This window comes from Melanerpes formicivorus, unplaced genomic scaffold, assembly GCF_026170545.1.
Source record: "Melanerpes formicivorus ecotype bairdi unplaced genomic scaffold, bMelFor1.0.p_v2 SCAF_21, whole genome shotgun sequence".
Classification (NCBI taxonomy): Eukaryota; Metazoa; Chordata; class Aves; order Piciformes; family Picidae; genus Melanerpes; species Melanerpes formicivorus.
This window is the reverse complement of record NW_027142373.1, coordinates 8,315,978-8,338,697: the sequence shown is the minus strand read 5'-3', so window position 1 is coordinate 8,338,697 and position 22,720 is coordinate 8,315,978. Positions and strand designations below refer to the sequence as shown.

At 45.6% G+C, this 22,720-nt stretch overlaps 2 protein-coding genes across 4 annotated transcripts in view; one reads left to right on the top strand and one right to left on the bottom strand.

The window, feature by feature from the left end:
- FOXK2 (forkhead box K2) overlaps positions 1–7,630 on the top strand; it is a 49,749-nt gene extending 42,119 nt beyond the window's left edge. The window contains exon 9 of the mRNA XM_068151398.1: positions 1,885–7,630. Within this exon, the coding sequence (XP_068007499.1) occupies positions 1,885–2,081 (197 nt within the window). The 3' untranslated portion in view covers positions 2,082–7,630. The remainder of the gene's footprint in view (positions 1–1,884) is intronic.
- On the bottom strand, positions 7,157–21,413 carry WDR45B (WD repeat domain 45B). Of its 3 annotated transcripts, none has more exons than XM_068151400.1 (10): positions 21,168–21,413; positions 15,818–15,892; positions 14,542–14,643; positions 13,841–13,928; positions 13,206–13,300; positions 11,365–11,555; positions 10,742–10,827; positions 9,720–9,821; positions 9,056–9,177; positions 7,157–8,660 (listed from the first exon to the last, which is right to left on the bottom strand). In XM_068151400.1, the coding sequence occupies exons 1-10, from the start codon at positions 21,232–21,234 to the stop codon at positions 8,560–8,562; spliced, it is 1,029 nt and encodes a 342-aa protein (XP_068007501.1). In that variant the 5' UTR covers positions 21,235–21,413; the 3' UTR covers positions 7,157–8,559. The 3 variants fall into 3 exon arrangements, with proteins under 3 accessions (XP_068007501.1, XP_068007500.1, XP_068007502.1); XM_068151399.1 differs by having other exon boundaries at positions 7,157–8,737; positions 21,168–21,409; XM_068151401.1 differs by lacking the exon at positions 21,168–21,413 and adding an exon at positions 20,982–21,073 and having other exon boundaries at positions 7,157–8,737.
- Between the last annotated feature and the right edge of the window lie 1,307 nt (positions 21,414–22,720).

Sequence of the window (22,720 nt, the reverse complement as noted above, 5' to 3'; positions counted from 1 at the left end):
GGACTGTGCTGGCAGTTCCACTCTGGAGATTCCTGGGCTTAAATACCTTATGAGATGTTTACATTTTGAACATCCAGTGAACAATGTTTTCCAGCTCCTGGTCTTTCTGTTACAGTAACTCCTAAACTAGCAAGAAACATAGCAATTCTCAGGCAAGGCATCTAAAGGAGGAACTTGCCCTACAGAGACACGGATTTGTTTCTGTGTGTTTACAGAGAAGCCTGTGTTCACATGTATGCGTTTTCATTTACACACCTCTATGTGTGTATTTGTCTTTGGAGAGAAAAGATGTGCAATCTGCAAGCTAATAACCTCAGAGCAGCATCTGGTCTAATGTTTTGTATTTGTAGTAAGAAGGTACTTTCAGATCTTACTCTCAGCAAAACAGTTTGGCAGCACATTTTATTACCTGCCAGTCTATCTGAAAGCTTTGAAGTCCAAAATAAATCCAAGTCTCTTATTGCAGAATAAAATTATGTAACTAGATATTCCTTATTTTGACTTCAAGTGTAGATTTCAAACATCATTGTTCTCTTGTGTATTTCCTACTTTGACATATCAGTTGTGACAGCAGCCAGCAAGTACCATCCAGATCCCAGGGTGAACAATGCAGTAATAGTCTTAACGTATGCTCGAAGGCGAAGGGTAACCTCCTTCTTTTATTTAAGCAATGCTAAGTTAGCAGTAAAACAATTTATTCATAAGAAAATCTCTCAGTGTCATCTCTGCAAAAACTGCACAAGGAATGGTTTTGCTAATAGAAGCTGAATAGCTCTTGAGATGTAAGAACAAATTGTTTTACAGTTGCAGTGAAGCTTTTTGCACTGGGCAAATGTTTTCTGAAGTACCTGTCCACCAGTAAATACTAAGTACAAACCACTTTGATTGCATGCAGAGGTGATATTGCAGGTATTCCCTAGGATAGTTTACTAAGAACAAATAATAACAAGAAAAGTAGAGTATCAGCTGAAGGAAAGGAGCTTGTGTGTAAAAGCAGCAGGTAGTTTGATAAAGTTTAGATAACTTTTTCATGAAATGAACAAGTAAATGCATAATCACTATTTTGCATTGTTTGCAAAGACATTTGAATAGTTGGTTTAATAAAGTCAGGGTTTGTCCTGAGAAACAGACTGCTGAGAACAAGTACAGGGAAGGAACCTGTAGATGTCTCAAAAAGTTTAAAGGACTGCACTTGCTCCTTAATATCCTGACTCTTCTATGGGATGGTGTAGAATGTTTGAACTATGCACATTTCAGTTGATCTGATTCCCTTGTGCATTTGAATCTAATCAAATGCATAATTTCCTAACATTCTTGCTTGTTAAATCCCTGCCTTTTCCTTACATTGTGGATAAATGCACCTGTTACAGAGGAATTGCTGCTTGAGCCGTGTTCATCTCATGGCTGCATTAATTGCTTAACTCTTCTTAAAGAACTGATGGCCATGGATGGACATGCCAAGGAGGTGCTCTCCTTCCAGGCCACGTGATGCATTCTGCAGTGATCCGTAGATGTGGCCAGAGCCTACTGACAGGGAGGTTTGAATTCACTTCCCAGTTCTATCACAAATTACAGAGCAGATTTACTTTCATTGCTTTAATCCTTCTCTGCCTTCAGCACCCTGTTGACAACATGGAGATAATTCCCTCTTCTCCCACCTTTGTCCAAATCTGCATGAATGTGTTGAGTGATTTGGGACAATGTCCTTCAGGTTTATACAAAGATCAAACAATTGGACCTGAATCTCCATGGGGGTTGCTCATACCCAACACTGTCCTGATAACGGAATTCATCGTTCTAATGACAATCCAGGTTTGCTTTCGGTATCATCTGAAAGCAAAGTGTGACGAGGACCAGGCTGCTGAAGTTGTTATCTTTTTACAGCTGCTGCGAGTCCCTTGCATATGTTGGCCACCCATGCGTCCGCATCGGCGTCGCTTCCCACAAAGCGCCAGAACGGAGACCAGTCGGAACAGCAGGAACTCAAACGTATCAAAACAGAGGATGGAGAGAGCATAGTCATAGCTGTTAACGTGGACACCCCGTCCGTGGCAGTGAGTGATAAAGGCAGCCAGAACTAGAAACTTAGGGGAGTTTTCTCTTCTGTTTCCTTTTTTTTTTGTTTTTCCTTCTTCCCCCCCCCCCCCCTTTTTCTTTTTTTTTTTTTAATTAAAAAAATAAACTCCATGGTGCCAAAAGGAGACACTTAAACATAACACCTAAAACGTTGGAACATGTTCTCACGCAGTGGGGAAAGGGGCCCTGTGATCAGACTTCAACTTTCAGCACTGAAAACAAACCCAACACAGGTGGCCTTAAAACTCGGTAATTTAAAGTCAAACTGCAAAACATCTTGTTCCAGAGGCTGTGACCCCCGCTCCTACCTGCCCCCTACCGAACTGTGTACACTGAGAATGCAGTGTTGGGGAGGGCTGCAGCTTTAACAGAATCTCTATCAGATTATTTTAAGGACTGAGTATCTCAGTGTAACGGCAGCATGATAAGCGCTTAGTGTGAACTGGTTTCAAACGATTGTATATTCCTCAAAGGGAACAGAGGCAAGGAGCCATTTCCTACATCTTGGCAGCTAGCCTTTCATAATGACCTACCCAATGCAGTTGTTGGTAGATATGCAGTATTTTGTTGTTCACATGTGGAATTAGAAATTTTTGAGGTGTATTTTCATTTCTTTGCAAAATAATGGGGTCTTTGACATTTCAAATCACTCCATTTCTACTCCGGAAACTTTGGAATCACACAATACTTTTCATGTGAAATTTTGTTTGGTAAAAAACTGAATGTAGGGTTTTTTTAACCAATGGAATGATTTACTTTTGTCTGTCCTGTTAAAGTTCAGATGAAGCTACTTTATTACATCTGCAAATTTTCATATTTTAGCAGTTGCCTGATAAATTTAATCAAATTTTATTACCATGTGTAGTGATCAAATGCTTCTTTGGGCTTGCATGTAACTGATTAGAAATTACAATGTAAATGAGCCGTTAACTGACGTAAAGAACTGCTATGAATTTGACCAGAGCTGCACTTACCTGTTTCTCTTTCTGCTACCTTTTGCTGTTTGTTACTTTGTGTTGACTTTGACTGTCCCTGGCATATTTTTCCAGTCTAAAGTAAAACAAGAGTCTCGCTTAATATTGTGTATGTTTAAGATAACAGACTGTTCTTCATTTAGAAAGATGAAATTCTTTATCACAAGTCCTTTTAAAAGAAGAGTAAAATTATCTTGTCAGAGGTATATTCAATATTTTTAAGCTTAAGCACCCATGAGTAGGAATTAATCTGACCAGTTTCTCCGTAACACTTTTGATGTCATACACTGATCCTTTGGGGTCTCCATTGAGAGTAGCTGTTGTGGTTTTCTAACAGTGGCTACCAGATGATGATTATAACTTTTTTTTTTTTTCTTTTTGGTTTTGTTTTTTTTCCAAGTGTGTGTTCTGCAGTTGAACATTTTAAGGTGTATTGGTAATTTCTCACTTTAATTGTGGTAATAGATTCCACGTTACATTTCAAAATTAAATTTGAACGTAAGGCTGCTGTTCAGTCTTTAATTCACATCCCACCTGATCTCCTCATGCAGTAAGGTGAGTGGAAGCTAGATAGTTGGGCTTAATTTGAATCTGAGTTTTGTCATTTTCTGTAACAATGATGCATTATTTATATTTCCTTTCCCACTATGAAAGGGGGGAAAAAAAACAACCCTGTATTTCCACAATGGACTGAACAGTTTGGAGTGGTTTATTTAGGCAGCTTTTGGAAACTATTTACCTAAAGACCAAATATGAGAAATCTGTACAAGTTTTGTGTTCATCCACAGAATGGAACTGTTACGATGTCTCTGCAGATAATGCATATTAAAAAACTATGAAAGAAAACCTCTACAAAAGCTGAATTTATAACAGGCATTAAGGAAAAGAAGAGAAAAAAGGCATAACCTGAAAAGCAACATTTCTGTAAAACTGCAACGTTTTCTTTAGAGGTTTTAAAAATAATAATAATGATAATAATAAAAAGTAAAGTTTTAACATACTTTTTTTAAGGAAAAGAAAAATAAATATCCAGTACTAGTAATTTAATTTGGTGTTGAATGAATTGACTAGAATGTGGTTTATTTTCCGAAGTGAGAATCTGTTCACAACTAGGGCTAGGTGAATAATAGTGTATAAGATTTTTTTAAATAAAAATTAAATTTTATTCAGCAAAGTAACTAAGTTGAAGTTACTCAAAAAGTGTGTTTGAAATATTTATATCAATTTTGGGGTGTTGGCTTAAAAAGGCCAAGGTCCTCCTTACTGTCATTTAACGGTAGGCAAGCTGTGTTGGACTGGATGATCCTCGGAGGTCCCTTCCAGTCCCTACCTCTGCCATCGTGTGATGCCCTCCTGGGTAGAGGGGGAGATAAGAATACGGTCTGAGTGCTCATCCTGTTACGTGGTGGTTACTTTCTGGTGCATGTGGAATTTGGCACAGGATTGTGCTTCATTCGGATGGATGAACCCTCTGAGAAAGCTCCGTGATGTGAGAACTGCTCCCCTCCTTACTCAAACCACCCCTGCCAATCTGTGCCTTGGCTGATGCCACATCATCTGCAGTGCTCTTGGCTAATGCAGACTTCTCTGTCATGTGTGTCAGGCCTTACTGAATGGAGCTGTTCCCTGGGTTGTCCCTGTGTTTCTGTGCTTCCCACCACTAATGCAGTGATGGTTACTGCATGACAGTAAGGGCTGAACGAGATTTCTGTCACACTGCTGCTTCTGCCGTGATGCTCGTGACCTTTCTTAAATAGGCCTTAGACACCGATCGTCCTGGACTCCCAGGGTCCACGTGATCTTCCTTTTGCAAACAGAAGACTTTTTCAGGTGACTCATGTATGTGGAGATTTGACCTCCCTTCAGGAGTTGATGTACCCTTTCCTTTTGTGTTCTAGGATCCACTGTATTACTGCCTTTTTGTGCCCCTTCTAGACTGTACTTGTTCAGTGCTCTTTCTGTCACGAGTCAGCTTTTGTGTAGTCTTTCATACAACTTTGAAAAAGACACAGGATTCTAACGTAAGGAAGACTTCATCACGTGTTTGCTTCTAGTGACAAAAGGAACCTTTGGGGAAGGAAGGGGAAAAAAGCAGTAAAAGAGGGGCATTGAAATTTTATAGTAGGAAAGCAATGGATTCACCAGCGTGTGACTTGAGCCTGCCCTTGTGAAGCGAACATTGTTCTGTAGCCCTTGTATTTAGGTCAGCAGAATCTGCCACAGTCCTTCTGGCCTACATTATAGACCTAGTCTCGTGTCTCACATCTTCTGCCTTCACTGATTCAGCTTGTCTTTTTTACTTCAGGGTGAGTGCCTGAAGGTTCTGAAAGTAGCACTCGTGTTCTGTGGCTCCTGCTGGCATCACCTGGAATTATTGCACTAATCTTTCCCTTTCAGGATTTTCAACTGTGACACAGGTGCTGTGGAAAGAGACAGCAAAACAGAGGCAGATAAGGCACTGGGTTATTTTTAAATACAAAGGAAATTTATAATCCCTGTAGCTGATGCTGGGGGCTGTACTTCAGGATTAGTTGTGCTTTAGACTCTGTGCAAATTCTGCCTTTTCCTCACAGGTGACCAGTCTGCACCACTGGCCTGTTCCCCTGTGGTCAGAGGGGCTCCCTGTGGAGCAAGGCTTGCTCCCAAAGCTGTTTCCAGTGAGAGTTAAGATAATTGTAGTTAAAGGAGCAAATGCTAGTGGACCTCTGGACTACACTATTTATCTTAAGCAAACAATTTCATATTTAAACAGCTATTTAATCCTCTTTTGCCATGTATAGTAGACTTCTGACAGCTTGCCTTGCCCCCTTCTGCTCTGCAGCCTCATGTAGAGCAGGGTGTGCTCAAAAAGGGACTGCTGGCTTGTTCAAACTTGTGTTCCATGGAGTGTGTGCCCCTCTCAGGGGAAATCATGCCATCCAGGACAGCTGGCTCTTCCTGTGCACGGCCCAGACTCTAGGTGAGTATTACTGGTGTATTCGCAGCAGAGCCAACAGGCTCATCCAGCCTTAGGCTGAACTGTGTACCTGGCCCTGCCCTGCACAAATAAATCAGCTTGGTGGACACATAGTCTGTCTAATACTACAGTACTATTTATTTTCCAGAAAAGTGACCATCTCAAACACTGTTCTGTACTTACTGTAGGGGTATGTTTTTCTTTTATCCCACTTCATGACATTCTGGTAACAAGTAGCCCACATAACGCGGTACAGTAGCAAGTGATGTGATGAAGTGCTGGCAGAGCAACCTGGAGCCAACACCAGGTGGGAAGACAACTACTTTTACCTGACTTTCTATCTCTGTAAAATCACCTATAGGCTTAAGGATTTGCAGATAATACAAGGAGGAGGAATGTGAAGCTAAACATGTTTAGGTGTGCATTAAGGGATTCCATTAGTGCAGCACCAGTCTGTGTGCCCAGCTGGGGCTGGACTTGATCTCCATAGGTTCCTTCCAACCCCTATTTTGTGATTCTGTTATTTTCACTCTTCCTTTCACACTTGAACAGGTTTTATGGGGAAGTTTTACAACTTCAGCAGAGTTTTAATCAACCATGAAATATGCTCATAGTCTCTGGTCAGCTATAGGATAATTGGAATGGGAGGACAGGGGATCGTGCTTCAGCAGCTACCTAAAACCTTCAAAGCACTGTGCAGAAAGCTGAATATTTTAGCCCAAGTCATTTCCTTGCTCTTTAAAGTGAGCAGAGTTAACTTGATCATAAACAGCTTACAGCTGCACCACAGAGAGGATTTACATCGTCCTTGGAGACGTGTATCCAGCCCTGTCTTGTGCGCATACCGCTCCAGGGAGACAGCAGCTTCCAGTTGGCCGTTCTGGTACAGCTGTTAAAAGGTAAGAAGCTTTAGAGCAGCAGCTGTAGTAAACAGTGCTGAGCAAGGACAACTTTGCACTGGTAGTTTGGCTCGTTTTGGTATAATACCAACATAAGTATCCCAGGATTTAGTCTCTCACAGGTACTTTCTGTTGTCTGTTTCTGTGGCACACTAAAGCTTCTGTCCTTCAAGAGCCACCACTCTTTCCTCAGGTACATATTTATTCCCCCAAACCCACAGCAGAAGGAACTTTGTGATCATCAGTCGTGCTACAGCAAAATTAGTCACTTTTATTTAAAAGAAATAACATATTACAAATAAGTGTGCAAAACAATTTCTGTGATTAAATACACATAAAAGCAACATGCAACCTTGACATCGAAATCTGCGTAGGAGTTAGTCCTTAGTATGTTACATGACACAAAAAGAAACTTGTCAGAGTTTGCAGCTAAACAATCTTAGAGTGATCTGGCATGTTCAGGTTTGAAGCATCTTGTGAAGTTAAGTTTCAGAAGAGCCAAGATTTCCCTCCCCCCCAGTCGTTAGTGCTATGAACGGAGAGCTTGTGTCTATTTCAGTTTCTAGTTTGGGATCTTGTGCCTTTGTTCCGCAGTAACTGCTAAGCGCCAGATGATGACTTTAGGGAGAAGCGAATGATTCAGTCAGTTCAGTCTCACCTAACTGTCCCTAGGCCAACAGTATTTAGTATGCAACATCTCAAACAAAACAAAATAAAAAAGGAAAGTTTGCAGGTTTAAAGCCATTGCAGACATATACTTGATGCCACCTGGTTTGTTTCCTGTGCTGGGTGTGTAAGGGGCCTGTCCAGTCTTCCCACTGCAGCACAGTGGCTGCAGAAGCAGGCAGCAGAGCTGGCACACCACTACTGAGCGTGCTTTGTAAACCTGGAAGGGCTGTTCTGTGACGGGAGGAGTCACTGCTCCAGCTACAGGACCTCCAGCTGCCCAAGCACCTTAGGTGCTCGCTCTGTACACTAAGGAGAGGTTGGCTGGGTCAGCCAGTGCCCAAATGTGCCTTCAGCTATTATGTACAGTTTGGCATCTGACAGTGTTGCTCGTTCAACTCCATCACCAGCGTCAGGTGTACAGGAGCAGCAGGCTCTGGCCACCCAACTACCACCACCCACTCCCATGCACCAGGTCAGAGGACAAGCATGGTTGAACCTAGTCACCTACAGCTAGGCCTTTGTCATCTCTTCTTTTCCTCTTAAGGTTTGCTTGGGAAGGGAAGGCAGCACCCCTGCTCCTGGCTGAGGTGGTAGAGGTTTATTTGAGCATGATCCATAGTATTCCCCCCATTCCCAGCTGCTCAGTGGAAGTAAAGCAATGCCTAAAATCTTCTGTTTTCACATCCCTTTTCCTAAGGCCAGCTGTACCTTTGCACAGCCCCCTGCAGATCTTGTGGTGTGGCAGGCACTCGTGTTTAATCTAAAGTCCTTTCACAGTTTAGATTAAGAGAAACCCAATAGGCACAAGCTTGTTGAAAGCTGCATCTTGAAAACTTGAGTTGATGACAGTAACCCAAAGATTTTAATGACAAATACTTGCAGAAATGAGAATAAACATATGTAGTCCACTAGTTCTGAGCTGCTTGTGATCATGTTGGGCCAGGCTTCTCAGTGAGGTCTGCTAAACTTGATCAGTACTGGACACTCATGTATTGTCCTTCCAAAGATGTGGAATAGCCAGGGCAGTACTCAGACCCATGCACTCCCTCAGCTCAGTCAAAGCTTGTCGTCCGTCATTTCTAGAAACTGAGCATAGACATCCCTTGAGCATTCCCCTTTTTGGTTGAATAAGAACTTGTAGTAGCTGCCATCTGCACATATTGCTGAAACAGAAACACATGTGGTAAGTTCAGCTCTTCAGGTACCCTTCTGTTCCTTCAGCTCTAGCTTAAACTGACCCTCCATGCTCACAGCACAGAGAAGTGCTCGGGGGGGACCTGAGGTCAGTCAGTGCTGGTGCTGCAGTATCTGGTACCCAGGCTCACCTCCTTCTACTCAGGGCACATTTGTGTCTCACTCCTTTGCTGAGCAGCAAGAGCTCTTGTTCTCAGCTGACAGGGAGGTGCAAGGTGGGCCCCTCTGAGCGCCCCCCCCAGCTCAAAGCCAGTGTAACTCAGAATGAAGAAGCCTCCAGCACTTACCTATGACAGCATTTGGCTCTGTTCCAAAGGCACAAATGCACGGAGAGCCAGAGGGAACCTGAAACTTGGAAAAACTCCATTTGGAGCTGAAGTACTTGGGGAGAAAGGTGGCAGAGGCCAAACTGGAAGAGAGAGGAAAAGACTGTAACAACTTAGTAAGGTGTTGACTAGAGCTGATTTAGAACTGCTGGCTCTTGAACAAATCCCAGGGTTCACACTAACTGCTGCTTCTACTTGGCTTTTGATTTCCTCCTGTGAAGTCTCAGGTCATCCACACTGTCCCCCTTTCTAGGGAAGAGGGACTCCAGAACTACTTTTCTGGATTCACATTTTTAAGTGACTACAAAAACTGCCAAAAGACTGATTTTAGTCAAGACTGCTTTATGTGAAGTGTCCACATTGCTCACACTAAGAAATGGCCACTAAAAACAAAACCCACCCCAACCTTTTGCTGGAATTCTAGAGTTCTGCAAAGGACAGCAGGAACTTGGCAGCTGCTACAGTCCTAAATCTGCAATTTACTCAAGCAGAGCAGATTAATCTCACCAACCCCAGCAGTGCAGATATTTGCTGCTGCTTGACAAGACCAGTGCTTTAAACCCTATGAAAAGGGCAAGGCCTCCCCAGCCCCTCCCCAAAGGTTTTAGCAAGGCTCAAAGCCTACCTTGACTGCTTATTTCTTTTAGGGTCTTCTGCAGCAAAAATATGTACTGTGCCATGGTCGCTGGATACACAGATTAGGGAAGCATCCTGATTGAAGTTAATGCTGTAGAGAACAGAGACAGCTGCACTATCTCCCCTAGAACATACCCACAGCCTCTGTCTACACAGTTCTGCTCCTGCAGGTGCCCAGAGCAGCTGCCAGCCTGGCTGGCAAGTGTTAACAGCTCTTCTCCAGCTCCTGCTCTAGCTGAAGATGCCCCTGCTCACTACAGGAGTTTGGACTGGATGACCCTAAGGGTTCCTTCCAACCCAGTCTGTGATCCTTTCCTGGAGGAGGTGGGACTCTTTCAACTTGGCACTGCTTTGCTGACAGGATGAGAGCAGACCTTCTGAGGTGAGCACACACACTGGGAACAGAGGGCCTGGCTTACCAGGACCAGCCATATGGCAGACTGCCATGACACAGGACCCAATCAGTGGGGACCATTCTGCCCAGCTGGAACAAACAGCACAACCTCCACTCTGAGGAGCAGGCAGGCATTGGGTAAAACATGCAGCACTCCAACCCCAGAGTGGTGCTCAGCAGCAGAAGGAAAGTTTCTACTTCCATCACTAGATTAGAGTCAAACTCTTGCCTTGGGCTGTCACTTGCTTGGCCCCAGGTGCTCATCTGTCTCTGCACAGTGTCTGCCTGAAACCCTGTACTGACTTCTGTGGAAGTCAAAGCATTCCCTAGCTACTGTCTGTTCTCTGCAGAGAAGTAAGCCTGTCAACATGGTTTTGTCCCAACCCCTAGAACTTGTGCTGGGCTTCACACAGCTGCCAGCTCCTGCTGTCTCCTCACCAGCAGTGAGCAGAGGGGAAGCACTGCAGGCCAGGCTCCTCTGGCTGCTGGGAATGTTCTGCCTTGTGCCCGTAGGCAGCATTAAACCTAACTTTGCTTTTTGAAGAGGTCTCAGGTGCCATTTATGAAGGTTCCTCAGCACAACCACCGCAAGGCAAAGCAGAAGCAATGAAACGTACCAGTATATATTGGCTGCCTGTGATCCTCTTCGTAGCTCCTGGATTAAATGCCCTGATGAAGTATCAAATATTCTTATGAGGGTCCCCTTGAAAAGGAATTGAGCAGTGCATTAGGAGACAGAAGACTCCCTACATCTGTGAATGCACCTTGCCCTTCTGTCTGACCAGCATGCCCCTACCTACACCGCTGGGTTTTTCATCTCCAGAAATTTGAGTGGACCTCTCTGGCTCTTAAATGTGGGGAGGAAGATTGATTTTCCCCATATACCATCACCACAATGTTGTAACACTTTGGCATGCAGACTTGTTGCTCAGCTGCTCAACACGCTTCTTCCAGTGCAGCCCTGGCAGTGGCTTGCTGATGCTGCACCAGGCTGTGTACAGCCTTTTAAGATGTGGACTGCCTGGGCTAGATGTCATTCAAACACTGCCCCAGGCACAGCACAGGGATTGCTGTTAGGGCACCCTGAAGTAAAGATAAAGAGGCTGAGAATAATTTCAGTGCCAAATATCCCAGTTTGCTCCATGTATTTCCTACGAAAGGATGCAACCTTCCATTTTGTCTGAGTTGCTACACTAGAAGGCACAGAAATTTGGAGGGAGGAGGAGGAGATTATTCTTACTTTTTCTGATGCTGTTGCAATTCTTGTTCCCTGCAGGTTTAAAGCTATGCAGCTCAAGACTCCTTCATGAGCTGGGATGTCTACAGGAGGCTTTTCTGTATTGGCAAGATCCACTATCTGCACGTGCCCCGTGTGTGTTCCAGGAAATGCAAGTAGAGAATTATTACTATTGGGACAAAGGACACAGAGACCTAAAAGACAGAAACCAAAACAATAGAGCTAATGACTGTGTCGTTTCCATCACCCAATAAAGTTTTCAAAGCTAAGTTTCTACAGTGTGGGTAATCTCAGTATAAACAGACATGCAGCAAATCAGACTCTCATTTTAATGACCGCAAACCATGAGCCATCTGTAAGTGCAGAGCACAGAGGAGTAGAGAGTGGCACCATTTTAACTTGTTCTCATCACTTTATTACAAAGGTATCTAGTTGTGTTTATCCAAAATCTGGATGTTTTGGAGATCAGCTCCATATGTCTGTAACAGCAAAGCCAGCTAAGGAGACCTTTTAAAGTTTTCTTGCAGCAGCTGGACAAGGGCAAGAGTTTATAATAGGTGCTAGGTTAGTTTCTCCTCTGTCAGCAAAACTGATCATTATTAATTCAGGTTTGAACTTGTTCTTGGGGCTTGCACTTTATTCCTTCATCGCTCCTTGCAGACCATTTAAGGCATATCATATCTATTCCAGGTGTTCTGCTAGTACCAAGTGCTAGTACCTGCAAAATCAGCCTACAGCTGGCAGAGCAGTAGGTGGGTGTCACAAAAGTACAAACGCACTGCCAACTGCACCTTCCACCTGATGCCCACCAGCATGTCCAGTCTGCCTTGGGGCTGTGCTGCCCTGAGTGCAGCCACTGATTTCAGATTTGCTTTCAGCAGGCTTGAAAATCTCCAACAATGGAGACTGCAAGCCTGAGTAGCCTCCCTGGACAGAAAACATCCACACTGCTGCTCCTCCCCGTACATGAAGCACAGCCAGCATCCCTGTGCTGCTGTCACAGTCTGTTGCCTCCCTTTCTCTACCTGTCCTTCAAGTAGCTGTAGGCTGCCAGGTGCCGATGACCCTTCTGCCTTTACTGCAGAAGAAAACAAGCCTGCCCACCTCTTCAGCCTCCCCAAGCAGGCACACTTGTGCCCAGAAGCTGATACTCACACAGTTGCCATTACACCTCTCCCATTACACTTCGCCCATTTCAGACCCGCCCTCACACACCTTAGCTGAATCATGCAGCTCCTCTCTCAACCCTTGGGGTTCTGCCCCCAGACAGCACAAAACCTGCTGCAACAAAAGCATGTACTGGGGTCAGACCCCAGCCCTGTCCCTCCCTTGCCTACCTGGTGCCTTGGGCTGGCATCACCACACTACACAGAGCTTAACTTGCAGCACTAACCCTCTGCTTAGTTCAGGGCACCTTCCACTTGTTTCAGCAACAGCCAAAGCTGTACCTTGCTATTTAAGAACAATCTCAGTTTGCTAATGGAGCTGCTCTTGACATTGCAGGGAACAGTTTGCTGGACAGCTCTAGCTCTGTTGGAAGGAAGGAATCAAGGCTGTGCATAGTTAAGCTTTCAGCACAACATACATCAAGTTTACAGGTTCTTTGGCTCTCAAATAGAAATCCAATCCCTAACATAACAGGAGCACTGAAAAAGCTGTTCTGTGCCAAGTATTAATAAATTCTAGTAACCATAACACAGAAGCATCTCCAAAGGGCATGGGTACAGTGAAGTAAGTAAACTGTTAAATTATTTACTAAATAACTGATTCAGGCAGCTAAGTATAAACAGCATGTCAGAACAGAATCCATTTGTTCCATTCCCCACCACACACACAACACTAACCTTTAGGGTTGTAGCAGGTTTCAAAGACATGCAACTGGTGGGGATTGTGGGTGAAGGTGAAAACTTTAATCATTGAGTCCAAGACTACCACAATTCTGAAACAGAGAAGTTCCTGTGACTTGGGGTGGGTAAAAGAGGAGTATGGATATTAATGTAGATTTGCAAAGGCTTTCAGCTAATGGTTATGTTCTCCCACCACCACCACCCCCCCTCCCCAAGCTTTGCAAAGTAATATGCAGCTGTAAGCCTGCAAAGCACTTTCATCCAAAGCTGTGACAGCGGAACCCCTCCGCCCACACACAGGCTCCAGCTGGCAACAGATGCTCTTGCTCTAGAAATCTGCTTGAACTCCCTTCACACTCCTCCATATCCAGGAACACACCCAGCAGTAGCCACATGAATACATCTCCCTACATTAGGGGGCAGGAGGTCTTGCAGGCTTTTCACCAAGGCTTCAGATACCAGAACTCTTGAGCTGTAATCTGTTAACACCTCAGGCTCGTGCCCAAAAGCCTGTTTTACCCTCACTTGGTGGTGTTTCAGCAGGATCTTTTTTCCTCTACAACCAGTTGAAGATGTCTCAGCACAGCACACTAAGTGAGGCTGCACGTTGGGCACACCTCTGTGGTACTCACCTATCTCTTCGAAGCTTCACTGCCTTCACTTCTGTAGAAAATTCTATCTCAATGACAGTTTTCTTCTTCAGGTCATCCCAGATCATCACTAAAACAGTGCAGAGGTGGCATTAGATCCTCAGGGCATATGCAACATTTCACATCATCTTCCTGGTAGTAGTTCCTGAGCAGGACAATCCAGAGGTGCATCCAGTGGCTGAGCTTTTCCGGACTGCATTATCCTAACCCGAAAGGATTCGGCTGCTGTGCGACAGCCCACTCGTGCAGGTGGGAGCTGGTAAACTCCAACCACAAAAGCTGACAAATACATTTACCTAAAGACATTCAGCTTTTTTGTTCTGCTCAGAGGATCAGCAAAGACAAGACAGCAATCACAAGTAGCAGCATACTTTCCTACAAAGCCTTTCAACCAGGGACCTTTCCCCCCCCAAGGACTGCTGAGCCACAGGGTTTCTGCAGAGTTAACTATGAGAAGGACAGACCTTGTCACCAGCTCTCAGAGACTGCTGGCTGCAGGTAACTGCCTGTTAACAGCAGCGATGTAGCTTGACCACACTGACTGTAACTTGCTGCAACGTCCCCTCAAACCACCTTCAGGATCCCAGAGCCCAGCTCAAGGTGCTTGGCGTGGGAGTTCTTTGTGCAGTTTCATGCAGACAGCAAGGCAAACACAGACAAGATCCATTCCTCAAGAGACTCACCTTTGTTAGGTGGGTACTTGGGCTTTTTTCCTCCACCTACTAGTGCTAAATAGTTGCAACGAAACAGCATTTCAACGTGGCCAACACCACCTTCTAGAAATTCTGAAAGACAAATGTATTTTAAATAAAAGTGTCAGAACTGTTAAAATGTCACCTAGTTTTCCTGTCTGTTACAAGAAAAGCTCGCATCAGCTAGCACTTCTTTCAGGAACCTGACAAGAGTTTAAGTCTCCTCCTACCCTGGCTGACTATCACATACAGAGAATCCTGTGTAGTCTATTCTGTGGTCTTCAAGGAAGGAGTAGAGCCAAGCTCAAACTTCTAGTTTAAGTCTGTCCAATAATTCCACACACTGGCAGGGAGCAGCAGGAAGGGTGGAAAGAACAAGTACACCATTTCAAAGCAAGAGGAAAAGTTGAAATTTCACAAGGACTCAGGGGAGACCTAGTGTTAGAAACAGCAAAAATGTCTGGGGGGCTGGGAGGAAGCAGCAGTATGGAAAGATGCATAAATACACATGGAGCAGAGGCCAAGGGAGATTCAATTAGACATCAAAAAACCACTGAGGTACATCTGCATGAGAAATTCATGCTGGGACTTGACTACACAACACTGAAGGTAGATGCCTGAAAGGATAGTCACACTAGACCAGTACAGCCTTGGATTTCATACAGTTCTTGGGGTTTCTCCAGCAACACTTCTGACTGCTGAGTTTCCTTCCTGAACAGTTGTATTTGGACACTACCCCCTCCTGCACCAGATCCAAATGGTTTAAGTATACAGAGACTATAAAACAGAGATCATTAGAGGGCTGTGCTCCGAGTGCTCTTGCAAGCAAACTCTAAGCAGGTACCAGAAATGTTTCCTTCAGCTCTCCAGTGAAAAGGCAGCAGCTCTGCTGCATTAGATCATCCAGATTACTGCACATCAACACAACTTCTCTTGATGGTACCTAACACTGCCGTGAGCAACTCCCACTTGCAAGGGCTACAAACATTAGTGGCTGGTAACACAATTCTGCCTCTGCAAGAAGGTGAGACACGTTCAGCAGCAGCTGGTTTTATGTGAATTAAGTGCACATAAACATCTGACCAGGCAGTGGCATCAGTGAGAGTCCCTTTAGGACCAGCACAGACTTCCTTTCTGGAGGCTTCATTCAAAGCCTTCCAGGGAGGGAAACAGTGAAAGCTGAGGAAGAAACTGACAACAAAACAAAACCCAAGGAGGTTGAGCTTCTAACACAGAACTAGTATGGTGTAAGAAGTGGGCATTTTACCTTGTTTCTCTTTCTCTTTGAGTGGATCTGCATTATATACTCGGAATCCATTTTCCATTCCACATGCAAAGCATCCTGTAGTAAAGAGCACACATATATACACATCTGTATATGCACATGTGGTGGCTGTGAGACATAAGCAAGAGCCAGGGGTTACCAAAGCGTTCCTCAGGAACTGCATTGTTAAGTTCAAGCTGAAGACCACCTGCAGGCTGTGTTAGTGTTTGCAAGTGAAAACCCTTTGGAGGAGCTGGCTTCTTACACTGGCCTCTGCCAAAAGTGGAAAGCTCTCAGCATTTTTTCTACAGGTGAGAAAACAATGGAAGGAAAGGAGCACAATTCCAAACCCAGCTGTGTCCTATGCCATGAGCTACCCAGGGAAGGAAACCTGCATTTAACTTTTATGGCCCAGCAGCCATTGTGAAGCAAAGCTCCTCCTTTCTTATCAGGCCCAAATTTTCACCAGGATTGTGACTGTATGAACTATTGTCCACATTTCCACAGAAGACAGCCTCTCAACCACAGTTTTCAAGAATGCTCTGAGGAGAGCCTCATAAATCAGATGCCAACAATTACATGCTTAAGTCTAAACTTAAGGGGATGATGAGAAACCAGATTAAAATACTCTGGAACATTACATTCATTACATTTAAGCATAGAATTATACATGTGCCTTTCTAATGGAACCCACCAAACCACCAGTATATTCTGTCCTGCTGTTCTACTTGCCCATACGTGAATACAGTTATTAATGTAAGGCAATGCCAGTGTGGAGTGAGAAGCAGCTACTGTTGGCAGAGGCAGACTGACAGAACATAAGTTGCTACAGAGTTTATGTGCATGGTGTCAAAAAATCCCGTGAACATCTTCCAAGATACCGAATCAGAGAGAGATTAATCTGCTTTGATTCTTCTGGACTGCAATGATTCCAAGTGAGAATTGAGGAACTATGTATAAATACTCCAAATTTCCCAAATCCAATACCCCAAATTCAGAGGGTTGGGTGGGGGGAAGGAGAGCAGAAAGCCTTCACTCTTAAGGTCTCCATTTGCTTATAGCTGGTGTCCTGTGATTTCCTACACAAAGCTGGACTAGTGTGGAGTTTAAAACTCCACAATTTGGGAGAAGTAATGTAGCCACCTTGAGATTCCTTTTGAATACTTCCAAGAGTTTCATTCCAAGCAAGACCACTTCAAAAAAACCCAACAAAAAACCAACATCACAAATAAGAAAACAACAAACACCCACCCCAACCAACCAAAACCCAACAACAACAAAAAAGGCATCACACACTGCTGCCTTACAGAGCAGCATCTCCTGAGGCATGGGGGTGTATGTTTGGCAGCATCCTTAGGGTTCCTCTTCACTGAATTCACACATACAAAGGAAAAAAATACTACAAGATCCATCTCCACACCTGTCAGCATAGTCAGGAAACAAACCAACCCTCTTACTTCACACAGTCACTGACAGCAGTCACAGGCCCAGTAACAAATAGTCTGCTCTAACTGCAACAGTTCAGAGACTACCACCACGCCAATCCCCCAACCCAACAGACTCACAGGCACAACTTCACTGTCCCCAAGTGCAAAGCATTCTTGTTTACACACCTATGAACCTAGAAAGCAGTTAAGAGGAATATAAGATTTATAAGTATATTAAAACAGATGCTTTAAAATTAACTCATTTTGCCCCCTCCCTCCAGGTGCATCATGCTTTGCTTTGCTCTGGCAGCTGAATGCACAGGAGCTGCATTGCACACACTAACAGCAGCCACCCCCTGCCCTGTACTGGAACAGCAAGAGAGCACATTTCAGTGGAACCATTGCTCTCTATGTAAACCAGCATTGCACAGGATGAGAATCACTCTGTTGCTGGTAGCTGTAGTACGCACCCATGTAACTGTTTTTCCAGCTGCAGTTTAATAACACAAATACTCTACTTCTAGGAGAGGGATACTGAAACTCCTCTGTAGTGGAAGAGCACCATAAACTTCATACCAGCAGCTTAGACCAAAGTCCAGAGGAGCATGCCCAGTGCAGACACAGATATTGTGCTTCTTGTAGCACCACTACAGCTCTTCTGCAGGGCAAGTCTCCTAAGATGTGGGTTGCTTTTAACATCTTCAGAACATCCACATTTTCAACTGGAGACAGTGTACCAGAACTGAGGGAATATGGTATTCCCCACCTAGCCCATCAGTACGGACAGAGATACCAAGTTCTCAGCCATGCAAACCCCTCAGCCAAACGAGAGCAAAACATACAAGCACACTACTGCCACTCATTCAATTCCAGGTTACAGGAAGAGCCCAGTGTTTCCTATCTGATCCCAGCATATACCAATAGGATCACAAATCTGACAGCTACAGCTTGTAAGCTTTTACATTTGAGAGAACTGGAGAGGGACTGCCAGAAGAGGGAATTGCTGCAGTGGTAGCTACACCTCCTTCCACAGGAAGTTCCCTTCTTGCCTTAAGGAGAGACAGATGTGCTGACAAAGAGCCACTGACAGAAGACAACTTAGATACTCAAAATATAATCAATTATGACAGATCATTACCCTACTCCACAGCTGTGCTTGCTCCTGCAGTAAAAACACTACTTGCCAAGTCCCAGCGAGGCCACAGTGAGTTTTGTTTTTCTAAAACCAAAGAACAAGGAAGGGTTCAATTAATGTCTGTCCTAGAAGGGGCCACAAGCTGAAGGAGGATTCTGACACACAGAGATCTGCAGGCTTCAGGGCCCCAAATCCAGAAACTGCAACAGTAAAATCTAGGGAAGGGATTATGCAGGTGCAGTTCCTACCACATTACCTTTCCTCACCACAGCAAATTTTGTCTAAAGCCGTAAGAGAGAGCACAGAATCCTACTCTGATATGAGGTCCTACAGCTAAGCAGTTCAGTCTACTGAAGGAGATCAAATATAAAGGAGACAAGTGTTCCAACACCAAGTCCACCTAGCTCTAGACCACAACAGTGACAGAAGAGGAACTTGTGACCATACCAGAAAGGATGTGTGTCAGTTCCCGACTTCTTACCATCTGCTCTGTTTATTTCTGTACAGAGCACACCACCTTGAAATGGAGAATCTCCAGTCAGAGTATTGTTTTAGAAATGAACCCCCCTTGTGACATGGGCCTTCTATTTGAGGAAGAGACATTGTTTGCTTCTTATTTTTTTAATTTAAAGACAAACCAGGCAGAGGCACCCAAGAAACACCTCGCAGTGTCACAGAAAAAAGGGTAAGGGAGGCACACTTCAGAAGCACTGCAGATGTCAGCTTCATCACCAGCCAGTCAACGTTAAGAACTACAGAGACCTATTAGATCATTCCTCCCATCTTCCTACCATTATGGGATTGGCTAGTCTTCAATTACTAAGAAATTAGGTTATTGTGACAATATATGCAGACACCCACACTACAGAGCTTCAGCACTCAAGTGAGTCACATTTCTATTTTTGGTAGAAGCAACCAGGAAGAAGTGAGCTTTCCTTCTTGTCTGCTGTTCTTTGAGCAGCCAAAGAATTACCTGTCCTGTAACACCAGTAAAAGGTCAGCAGGCTACCTACAGCTCCAAAGTCATCATTCATAAGCAGGAAGAGCTCAAGGAGCCTACAAATGGAAGCCAAACAGGTTTTTCCTTCAAGTTTTCTGTTGTTACTCCCTTGACTTGCCAGGCTCAGGTAGGCTAGGACTTGAACACTGTCAGCTCACAGATTTCCAAGACAAATTCCTTATCACACTTTGGATGTGACATCATTCAAAAAAGGTGTTTATGTTGCATTCACTGCTACAGAGCCTAGAGAATCCTTTGCCACAAAGAACTAGTTTTACACACCAAAATGATTTTTAACAAGCATTTTGCAGTAAAAGAGACTTATCTTTTTACACAGTTCTCTATAATCTAGCCCCACCACAGGTTAGGCATCAAATACTACCACTTCATTTCAAGTCTGCAGGGTCTGCAGTGAAGCTCATCCTCACAAATCTCTCTTCCCATCTCTGTTGCAAATGCAAGATGAAAACAAGTGCAGAGCTGTTGAAAACTAAACTATTGTACTGTTTTCAAGTCAGCAGGATAGCATGAAGAGAACTACCAAGAAGCTCACTTCATTAACAGTGTGCTACACTCCCGACAAAATGTCATCAGACTAAAATCAACAGGGAAATTGACTTTTACACACAGCTTCAACAACGGCAGCAACAGATAGGTGACCTACAGTCTGCAGTGACACAAGCTGCAAGACTCTCTTAGGCAAGAGTATTATTTGTTAAGACAAAAGGATGTTACAAAACGATGAGCTTCTATTCCTTACTCCAGAAAAATGACACTTACTCATAGGACTGGTGCTGTTTATGTATTGCAAAAGCAAGGCAAGGCCTGTGCATCCCCTTTCTAGAAAGGGTCTTCTCCTTTCTAACAAAGGAAAAAAAAACAAACCAAGCATCCAGTGAAACTTTTCAGGGGTCCACGTGTCTGCACTGCTCTGCCAGCATGACCAGGAGTTTAACCATAATTTTAAAAATACCAGTAAGGCAAAAAGAAGAAAAGAAGTTACACCGCTGGTTCTGAATGCAAAGTACTCACACTGAGAGAGTGACGTTTTGAGAGTTACCTCTTCAGCAACGGCGTTTCAAAAGAACATACTTCAAGCGTAAGTTTTAAGGCAGCCAGCCATCCACACAAGGGAAGTTAGCCAGTTTAAAGCAGCACAATTTGCAGCAAGTACCAAACCACCATCTGACAGGCAGATGTATTTGGAGGTGCCCATTCACCACGAGCGTTCCTTTCCCCTTCCATTCCACCCAACCAACTCTCCGAAGTGGCTGCGCACAGGCTAGCACACCAGAGCTAACACACCAGGAGAAAGGCTACACAGTGCCTCTGCAAACAGCTCTCCCGCATTTCAGAGCGGGGGCCACGTCCACCGCAACCACTCCAGCGGCCAGACCGCAGCGGGGAAAGAGGCGCAGCGAGGGACACCGCACCCTGCCTGCCTGCCGCTCCCGAGGGACGGAGCGCAGGCCCCGGGCAGCCAGCCCGTCCACCCTCAGCAACGGCCACCCCCGCCGGCTCCCGGGTACCCCCCGAAGCGAGGACCCGCGCAGGCCCATCCCCAGCGCGGGCACCGCACTCCCTTCATCGGCTCCATGAGGTTACCTCCGCCAGGCTTCCAGCCACGAAGCTACCCCACTGCCGGCATAAACCAACCGTCCAGGGCCGAGCCCGAGAGAGAGGAGCCTCCGTCCCGGGCCGGGCCCGGCACCGCGCCGGGCGGGGCTCGCTCCCCTCACGCCGCCGCGCCCCGCAGCCCCCGCACGGCCCAGCCCGGCCCCGCCACCTCACCGTGGTCCTGGTTGAAGCCGGCGTAGAGCAGCCCGTTGCCGTGCGGGTTGGCCGGGAGCAGATTCATGGTTCCTGCCCGTTCACGTCCGCCCGCCGCCCTTTAAACCATGGCGACTTCTACCCGCCCGCCTCAGCCCCGCCGCGGGAGCCCGCCCGAGCCCAGCCGAACCGAGCCCAGCCGAGCCGCGACGGACAGGCCGGCGACTGCTTCCGACCCTGCCAGGCAGCGCCGCCGAGCACAGCGGCCATCCACCCGCCAGGACAAGGAGCGCCGAGCAATCGAGCGAGGCCGCGGCACGCCCCTGCGGCCGGCCGGGGAACGGCGGCGGAAGCAGGAGGAGCCCGGGCGCTAGGGGCGGGGATTTCTCGCTGGGCTGGGGATGTGCCTGCTGCAGGTATATGGCCCTCTGAGAAAGAGAGGTTTTCTTAGGGGGCTGTTTCGGAAAGCATATGGCCCGAGGGGCGCGCAGGCTCAGGGCCGCGCTGCGGGGGACGGGGACAGAATCCGGCAGGGACTGAAGCTTGCGCGCCCGCTCCGGAGGATGGGTCCGCTCCTCGCGCCGCCTGGGAAACGCGGGCCTCCAGCTTCACCCCTAGGAGCATGACTGGGCCTGGGAGTATCGCCCTGTGCTCACGGGGCCAGCGCGGGGACATCACCCCAGGCTTCCCCAGGGGCAAAACAAGGCTGCTGGTTTCGAAGGTGGAAGGGGTGACCATGAGATGCTGGTGGGAGGCCAGGGGCACCACCCTACAGGACAATACATCCCCTAGGCCCCCTCACAGGTCTGAGGATTAGTAGAAATCTCTCACAGCAAGGGTATCTGAGTTATCAAATAGTATGAACAGATGAAATAGTTTAAAGTGTGCTAGAAGAGAGGATTCCCTAACTTGACAAGAAAACCAACAAACACATACAAACCCAACCACTCAACAGAGAAAAAAAAACAAACAAACCAACCAAACCCAACCCAACCAACCATGCACACACCCCAAAAAGCCCCATACACGAAAAACCTTGGAAACTTGTGCTTTTTGAAAATCCAAGGCCACGAGCAAGCTGGTGGGAGCCTGATAATGAATTTACTTAAGCAAATAGATAAGAGCTGATGGTCTGATGAGGTCCCTTACAGTCTGAATTATTTAATGACTGAGTAGCTAAATGCCCACATGAATGCCAACTATTCCCTGTCCTTCACATGCATTCACTTCCTTCTCTATACTTACTCTATGCCATCCACATCAATGGGTTGATGGTGTAGTGCAGCTTTGTGACCTACTCTACTCCAGTACAGACTTCTGGTTGGAAATTACTACAGCTTTTCAGGTTAGCATGGCTTTCTACAGTCCTGGAACTATCTGCAGTAACCAGCTGGTACATTATTCTGTGTCCACTCTTTGATATATGTAAATAAAATCAAATCTTCACAAGATTTTGTCTGCTCAGCCAGTCAAGAGACTTGGTAAATTCAACAAGCTGCTCTTTGCTTTTGAATCTTCCTCTTTGCAACCACAGACTCAGGTTTGTTTATTCCCTGTGGGGTTGCTGCAGGCAT